The following is an 8800-nucleotide window of genomic DNA, read 5'->3' on the forward strand; positions in this document are numbered from 1 at the left end:
CTTTTTAATACGGTTCACCTTTCTCTCTCCTCCTCCCACCCCCTTCCAAAATCCCTCCCAGCCTCCTCCCCTCTTCCCGCAGCCTGCACAGGCACTTTAGTTGCTCCGGTTTCTAGAGCTGAGATTCAAGCTTCCGCCAAGGCTGCAGGCAAAGGAGGCCGCTGGGACTTTCTTCTGGGACGAGATGGGACTCAGGGAGCCCAAAGACCCAACAAGGAGAGATCCCGGGTCCCGGGCTGCCAGTAGTCCCGGGAGGGTGTCGCTTGTTCCGCTGGGCTGCGGCCGGGAAGACTTCAGACACCGCACAGTTAATATTGAGTTCCCTGTAACTCCTTGTAAATCTAACCCGCCCCTCGCCCCCCTTTAAATCCGTGGTCTTGTTCACGATTTCTTACTTGACGTAAAATTCCTTGTTACCTAATCATGGACTTTTTCGAAACTCTCTCCACCCCCCTTTCCCGCCTGCTCAGATGAGAATCCCCTGTATAGAATACAAGCGAAATCCTCTCCTCTTTCCTTTTTCCTTTTTTTTTTTTCTTGGATGAAAGCTCCATAGTTTGAATTAAACACCCCAGACTAGTTCCCGTTGCAGCAATAATGCCGGGGTTCTCCTCACAACTCCTCCACCAGAAACACACTCTCCAAACAAAAACTGACGGCCTCACGAAACGGCCTCTGATTGATTTCAGGAAAGCAAGAGCACCTTTACACCTTCTGAGTGAACTGCCGGACTGGGTTCTGCAGCCCAGATCTTCCTTCTAGAGACTACTCAGCGTTCTCCAGCTGGGGCAAGAGGGAAGGAGACACCACACCGACAAAGCCCAGACCATTTGCAGGATTTGTAACAAGGACACTTCTCTTTAAGAGCACCTCCTCCTCCTCCTGCGTAGACCGCAGGTCAGGGTGACTGGTTGGAACCACTGAGTCTTTAAAATAAAGTTAGAGGCAATCATGATAATTTAGTTTACTTCTGGATATTTTAAATATTATGAAAACAAGTATAACAGCTTTGTTTTCAAAACTCTTTTGAGGTATCAACCATTAAAAGATTAGGGTTTTTTGTAAAAAAAAAAAAAAAAAACAGTGGTTTATTGAATACTTACAACGTTTACACCTTCAATATTAATTAAATTCCATTTAGTTTTAGAGGACGGAAGTGCACAAAACAAGTGGCTGTTGGAAACATCTTCAAAGAGGGAACGACCACAGATGAACGGACAGCAACTAGATACCGACCCCAACGGAAATGTTAGCGGCCCTGTTTTCTGCTTTGAAATAAAACTTTATAATACCCAGGAATATTTATATCCAAAGGCCAAGTATTAAAGATACACTTCACAAACGCACTAGTGCCCACTGTCTTTATCTGGAAGGGGTTGGGTAGGTTGGCGGGGGGCAACGCTGGTGTCTACACAGCCAAGAGGGAAACATTCACGCACACAGAATCTACGAGACGAAGGGATCCCTTACCACACGGGAGTGTCCTCTTCATATTAAAATATGGAATGCTTTTCTTCAAATATCCACTTTTTTTTGGAGGGGGAGATGGGGAGCGGATGCCTCAAAGGGGGTCAAAGAGAGGGGAAGGAAATTGCACATAAATAAACCGGATGATTCCAAATGCAAGGAGTCCTCAGAGCGGAGCGCGGACGGCTTTTCCGGAGTCCTGGGTCTGCATCTGGTGCCTTGGCCCCGGCTCACTCGCGCTCTCCTCCTCCTCCTTCTCCTCCTCCTCACTGCTTGAGCTCCAGGGCCCAGACGTGCTGCGGCCAGCCCGTTCGGCCTTTGGTTTTCTTGTCGTTGCTGCTCACTGTGCTTTTCAAGATTTCGTTCTGGACAGAGGGAAGGCGAGGGCGAGAAAAGTGGAAAGAGAAATTCAGAGAGGATACTTGGTTCCACACCAACCCGGCGCTTCCTGGGCCGGAGGAGACAGTGAACCAGAGAGGAAAGGATACGATGGGGGAGTCCCAGCCCCTGCAGAGAAGCTACAAAGGTTAGCGCTACCCTAGCCGGCCGGGAGGCCTCCGCGCTGCAGCGCTCAACTACTGGATCCACAAGTTTATAAACAACCGCTCGTTTTCGAGTCGTTTATGAAGGAGCGGAGGGCCTTTTCTCTTACTCCAGATGTAGGGGCGGGAGCTGGAGTGCGCGCTAAGTCTGGTTTCTCTGTTTTCATTAGCAATCCTAGATCCACATCTAGGAAAAATAGGGCGAAGGAGCCTCTGTTTCGGCCTGGGCCTCTCGGCCAGAGGCTCTCGGCCTCCAGCTCAGCAGTGCCTCTCCTCCAAGGCTTCTGAAACCTCTGGTTATTCGGGAGGTCACTCGATTATGCAGCCACCAAAGGGCTGCAGGGGCCAAAGAAGAAAAATTCGACAAATGCAATTATTTTCCGGGCCCTTCGTGGACATAGCTCTATCCTGCACCACCGCCCTGTGGGCACTTGGTAGGAATCTTAGAAAATTTTAAGCAGCTCAATTTACTTTCGTGTTATTTTTAATAACAATGACCATAGTAATGCCTTTTTCCCCTTAAAATGTACAGGCTCATTCAAATAAAATTAGAAATGCCAATGGAATATATTCATCTGGGAAATTACATTTTAACGTCACAGCGAAGGAAAAATTTGAGCTGTATTTTGAAGTCAAAAGTACTTATTTTATGTTTACCATTACGTCTTCCGGGCATAGTATGAGAACAACCACAAAACTCAGGGCTCAGTCTCAGTGGCAGCCTCCTTCTGGGAATGGGGTAGGGGGTGCGATCAATAGTGAAATAATTGGAATCAAGGGCTTCTTCGAGACTTATTCTGGAAACATCTGAAAGCAAGATCGGATTGGAGGCCAAAAGAAGGGTCTAACAGAGACGGGGTGAGGCATCCAGACCAGTGCGATCGCGATCGATCGCGACCCAGAGTTTTCAAGGTCCCTCCTAAGTACTAGCCGAGCAGCGATAAACCGGAGGTAAGATTACCAGCGCAAAGCATCCCTAACCTTCTCCTCCTCCTGCTGACACCCTCCCCTCAACTCTCTGCTTATGCCGGAAGCCATCCTCACACAACCTGGTGCGAACAACCTTGGCGCGGGACGCAGGCAAAGAACACGAGATGCCATTTCTCAGCCCAATTGGAAAGAAGCCGGGAGCACCCGTTCCCTGACCCCCTCAGCCCCACTGCCTGCCGCCCCCGGTACTGACCAGCTCCTTCTTCCTCTTCTCCTCTTTCACGTCGGTCTTCTTGATCTCTGCCTTGAAGGCCTCCGCCTCGCCATTCTGGTCGTCCTTGGCCAGCAGGTCCATGAGGTAGGCGATGTAGCTGGTGGCCAGGCGTAGGGTCTTGATTTTGGAGAGTTTGGTGTCGGCGGGTACGTTGGGGATGCACTCGCGCAGTTCGGCGAAGGCGCTGTTGATGCTCTGAGTCCTGCGCCGCTCCTTGCGGTTGGCGGTGCCTCGGCGCTTCACCGGGCGCGGCCCCCCCAGGCCCGGGGGCCCGGCGCCCGGCGGCACCCCCCCGTAATGGGAGTGGTCCAGGCCGGCGGCGCCGCTGGCATACTCGGGGCTGTAGGACAGGGCCATGCTGTAGTCGGGGGGCGACATCTCGGGATGGCCGATGAGCCAGCCATGGAAGTAGGGGTTCTCCTCATGGCTGCAGCGGCTGGCGGCGGCGGCGGCAGCTGCGGCGGCGGCGGCGGCAAACGGGTAGCCCTCGTGGTGCACCACCGGGTGGTGGGGAAAACCGCCTACCAGACTCATTTCGCCCTCCGCGCCCCTCCACGCGCCCCAGCGTGCGCGCAGCCCCGCCGCGCCCTCGGCCCGGGCCCCTGCCTCAGCGCTCGGCGTCCTCCCCCACCCCCCACCCCCCAGCCCCCGGGCGCCCGGGCCCGCCCGGCAGCCGCAGAGGGGGCTGCTGCAGCCCGGGCCCCGTCCCCCCGCCTGGCCAGCCGGGCCCGCCTCAGCAGCGCTGCGGCCGCCGGCTCCCCATGGGGCGCGGCGAGCTGGTCCTGGCACCGTGCGCCCCTGGCCGCCGCCGCCGCCGCCGCCGGTTCCCGCCTTGCTCCACGGCCCGCGCTTCGGCTCCTGCTTCCCGGGCTGCTGCGCGGAGGCAGAATCCTCTCGTGCTCATACAAAGGTGCCGGGGATCCCGCGAGGCGGCTGCGCGGAGTCTCGGGAATCCAAGCCCGGGCCGCGGTCCTGGCACCGAAGCTAACCCGGAATCCAGGGGCGAGTCTGAGCCGCGGCTGGAGGAGCCGGTCCAGCTGTGCCGGGGGGCGGCGGGGTCGACTGTTCACTGCAAAGCTACCTCCGTGCGACCCTCCCCTTCCCGCCTCTTCCCCTCCCCCCACCAGCCCGATCTGGGTTCTTGGGCGCTTATTGTTTTAATGAAATTTTTGGTTGTTGTTTTGGTCCTTAAATGTGATTTTAGCTGCGAGTAACGTGTCCTTGCTCCTCTCGGGCTCTCTCGGAGGGTTTTCAGAGAGGTCTCAGTGCATCCATTTTCTCAGATCCTCTCCTTTCGGGGCAAGGATCTGGGGCCCTGAATGAGCCTTGGAGCTCGAAGGCCGCGGCTCGGGCTCTCGGAGGGGTCTGCGCGGTGGCCGAGGAAGCTCCGGGGTGACGGCGGTGGTTCTCCTGGGCTGGACGACGTGAGGGGAGCAAGCAGATTTTCCCAGCAAGATCTCCATGTACAGCTACATCTTTAGGGCCGCTCGGGTTAATATATGTCGTCAGAGGCTCCTCACGCCAATCCCGGGGCGGCAGGGGCGGCGCCTCGAGCTCTCGGCAATAAAACTTTTTGATGTTCACGTTGCTAATTGCCGAGGTCCTCTTCCAGGATTGGCTACCTCCTCATAACCATAAGATAATTAAAACTTGGCGCGGGGTGGGGGGGGGGCAGGGTTAAAAAAACTTTTTTTTATCAGTCAGAGGATAATGCAAGTGTTTAACAGATGCTTCACTATTAAAATATTTTCCCCCCAAGTCTCAAATACTGAAGAATCTCTAACCAGGTACAGTATCATTCTGCTCTCTTTTCTGGTTGAAAAAGAAAGAAAGAAAACTCAGGTATTGCTTTTCGAAGTGCTTTGTAGGTAATCGAGGTAAGAAAATGTACGCAGGCAGCCTGACAATTTTATGCAGGGGCGCCTGGAGCCTCGTGGCGGGTGGTGGGGGCCCCCACAAAGGCGCGGCTGGGGGCTGGCGCTCTTTGCCCCAGCAGGGACAAGGAGCGGTTGGAGAAGGGTGTTTCTTTGACCCGTTTACAGGCTCGAAACGCCGGTCTCAGTGGCTATTGAGTTACCCACCAAGTTACCCCGGTTAGAGCTGTTTGGGGTGGCTCACGTTATTGCGGCAAACTTTGGAGATGACGGCTGAGTCCTCCGGGCGAACATGTCAAGCCGATTGTAAATGCTGTTATTTCCATATCCTTCAGGGACACCAGCCCCAACGAAGACCTTGGGCGATTTCAAAGTGCGGGCATCTCGATTCCCCGAATCTGTAGTGTGGCTGGTATCGGTGTTCTCCTGGTTTAACTAGCCTGTTTGGTAAGTAACTGAATATTTTTTACGGCGTGTTCAGAGCTTATTTTCCAGTTTTTATGAACAAACATATAAATATATCTCTGCATTCCTGCCTCCCTCATAAAAGCGGGCATCTGTGGAAAGCAGGTTTAGTTATCGGAGGGGAACCATTAAACGCCAGTTTAAGAGGCAGGCCGGGAGGACGGCTCGTGGATGTTTAGACTGCCGGCCTTGGTGATCTTGAACGCATTATAACGGAAAATGGATCTCAACTTGTAAGTCACCGGGCCGCGGGGCACCCGGGCCGCAGCGCCCGTGTGGCATGAGCTTCTTGAGAAGGCTCACGTGCGGCGAGGGCGGGTGGTAAATGGCAGGAGCTGAAATCACCCCAGGCTTGGCCCCAAGCCGAGAGGGGAGGCTGATGTGTATATGCAGATTCCACCCGAAGGAATTCGGTGTGGAAAACGGTGTCAACAGGAACTCGCGGGCTGTAAATTAGAGCGAGGCGAGGGCCTGCGGCGCCAGCGCCGGACGGGGCGGCCTGGGGCTGGCCGCTGGTCAGGCCAGGGTAGCCCAAGGGAGACCAAAGACTCCACCTTGGGCATCGCCCTTTGGAGGCGGGCAGAGTCCGGCCGCAGGCCACAAAGCGATCCCCACCTGAAGGACTCCACAAGGACAGTCCTTTCCTTGCTCACCGCCGACCAAGTGGTTGGGGCTGGAAGGCGAGGTCAGTGCGAATGCAGGGCGCCCAACTTCGGTGTTGCAGTTGACTCTGTGCTCGGGCTCTGCCCTCCACTAGCCCTAGAGTCTTGGGCAGCATGATTGAGAAATATATATATATATATATATATATATATTCAGGTTTGCCGCGGCTGGGCGGTAGGAGACAGGGACTTAAAAGCCCAGGATAAGAGTCGGTGCAGGGCCCATTCTTTTTCTAGGTAAGGGGTTAACGTCCTTGAACGTCCCCAGACAAGCGTCTTAAAGCATTGAACCTAGAATAGGGATTAACTGAAACTAGGCTCGTTGGTAAGCGCCAGGGGCTTGCAGTTGAGCTCGGAACAAAATAGTGACCTACCGCGCTAAACCCCCAACTTGCGTGGGTCTGCAGTTTTGAGCACAAGGAGAGCCTTTTAAAGATCTGGTTCTTCAAGGAAAGAATACAGGTAGTGTGGTTGGGGGTTCTGTTTACATTTTCACCCGGAGGCAAACCCCGAATGTGTAAATACTGGTAGTTCAATTCTCTGACATTTGATACGTTTTTGAAAAGTCTGTTTATAAAAACACATTTAGGCCTTGGGAACAGGTAGACAAAGTAAGATTGCACTGGGGCTGGGAACATATAAAAATTCAGGGAAATTAGTTGGTTGGCTGCTTTCAGACCCAAAGGGAGTTTTGGGAATTGAAGGGAGGAAGAAGAGTCCAGAGGAGGGCTGAGCTGGGGATTGAGATGCTCTGTCCACCAGAGACCAGCGGTGAGTGGCCTCACTTTGGAAAGCTTCGGAACTTGCCACACTTAGCTTTTCTCATGCTTTTAATTGAAACAAACAAATAAACAAACATGAATGAATTACCTCATGGACCCAGATAGCATTGCAAGTGGTAAAGGAAATGGGCAACATGGTACAGAAAAAAGAAATCATAAAAGATGCTAATCTGAACATCAGTTCTCACTCACAGTGTCCTTATCAGTTAACTGCTGTGGTCCGAGGGCCTAAGACTTGATGTAGCTCAGAAACCCAAATCCAGAGGTCACTGCCTTAGAAAGGTGGCTTGATGAGAGGGGACAAATGGGTGAACCCTAGTGGTGTCCCCAACTGTAGTAACTAACTCAGGGAGGCCAGGCTGGCCCTGACTGGTTGAGCTCTACCCTAAATGCACAAACACATCCACTTTTCTCTTGCAGTGTCCTTTGGCCTGCTTTGTTCCAGGTTTTCCAGGATACTGGGTTAGCCTGCTCCTTTGGGAAGTTGTGAAGCAAGGATGCCATCTCAAGTTTGCCCCCAATTTAGGTATCCTGGGCATCCCGGTGGTAGTGATGGAGGTGGTGGCAGCGGTGGCGATGAAGGAGAGGGTGGTGTTGATGATGAGAGGGAAAGTGGGAGAAGAAAGAAAGGCAGAGTCCCTGACTTCGATGTCAGCATGGGGACCCCACTCCTGGGCTGCACTAGTGTAGCTGCTGATGCACATGTTCTAAGTACTCAAAGGCCCAGGGAACTGGCTTGCTGGGGGCTCCTCTGGGTGCCTGTGGAGGAATCCTAGCTAGGAGAGCTTCTCTGCCTCTCCTCAGAGGCTGAGGGCTGAGCCGAAACCGGCCTTACTCATGTCCAGAAACTGCTTCACAAGGAGGCAGCCCAGGTTTGGGTGTGTTTGGGATTCTGTGCCTTGGTTGTAGCTGATGGTGCACCTACTGTACTGCACATGTCATCTGTCTTCAGCCAAATAGACAGAATCAGGTTCAAGCATTTATTTTGCTCCTCAGGTCTCTTGTCTCTTTGCCATCACTGCTACTGCTTTCCCTGGAAAAAGACTGAAAGAGCACCAAAGAGGCTGAAAATGGCCATGCAAACATTTGGTCTTGTGAGATATTATTATACTTGAAAAAATCAATCTGGTTTACACTAATTTAAAAAAAAATTTAGTTAGGTTTTAGGGAAAATACAGATTGTCTCAGGGTGTTTATTATTTCAAAGGCAAGGGCAGTTTATATCCTCTGTTTTGCTCATAAGAACCCAAAATAAACTGGACCCAAAAAGAATCAGGCCAGAGGGTCATAAATGTGCATTTTATGTTCATGGGAATTATGGTTCAATTCTCATCATCGTCTTTCAAATCTCCTTTCACCTTGTTTTTCTAACCAACATAGTGGAAGTGACTCTGACCGTTCCCTTAAGAATCTTTAATGCTCTTACATGAGTTGAGCCTCAGCACAAGCTAAGAACCCTCTGAAAGAACATCAAGCCTGGAAGGTGACAGAAGGAGCAATGTGTTCTTGAAGATGTCACCTCAGTCCACCTGCTCCAAGGACAGTGCTTCTTGCGACACTCTGATGGCTCTGCATTCTTTTCTGTACCAGGGTAGGGTGGAGTCATTTTACATGTTATCCACTTAGTCCCAGGATGTTTAGGACGCTCAGAACAAGGCATATTGTCTGCGTGGTGGCAAGGGTCTCCCTCTAACTGGGGTTGTGTAGTCCTTCTTGTTTATGTAGTTCTTCTTGTGTAGTCTTTTCTTGTTGGCCTTTGAGAAATAGTTGTCTACAGACATACCAAGTGAAAGTGGCTCCGGAA

General features: G+C 52.4%; 1 protein-coding gene across 1 annotated transcript; it reads right to left on the minus strand.

Annotated features, from left to right (window-relative positions):
• Positions 1–534: 534 nt before the first annotated feature.
• Positions 535–4684, minus strand: HAND2 (heart and neural crest derivatives expressed 2). Its single transcript, XM_032148925.2, has 2 exons — positions 3193–4684; positions 535–1832 (listed from the first exon to the last, which is right to left on the minus strand). Exons 1-2 carry the CDS (start codon positions 3745–3747, stop codon positions 1734–1736), a joined length of 654 nt encoding a protein of 217 aa, XP_032004816.1. The 5' UTR covers positions 3748–4684; the 3' UTR covers positions 535–1733.
• Positions 4685–8800: the final 4116 nt, after the last annotated feature.

Source organism: Hylobates moloch, unplaced genomic scaffold (assembly GCF_009828535.3).
Source record: "Hylobates moloch isolate HMO894 unplaced genomic scaffold, HMol_V3 SCAFFOLD_3, whole genome shotgun sequence".
Classification (NCBI taxonomy): domain Eukaryota; kingdom Metazoa; phylum Chordata; class Mammalia; order Primates; family Hylobatidae; genus Hylobates; species Hylobates moloch.

What these genes read in the sequence shown, in the direction of transcription:
- HAND2 (XM_032148925.2), bottom strand. Translation starts at nt 3,747, where the DNA reads ATGAGTCTGGTAGGCGGTTTTCCCCACCACCCGGTGGTGCACCACGAG. An exon ending in AGAAGAGGAAGAAGGAGCTG is followed by an intron (nt 1,833 to 3,192) that starts GTCAGTACCGGG and finishes CCCTCTGTCCAG; the next exon opens with AACGAAATCTTGAAAAGCAC.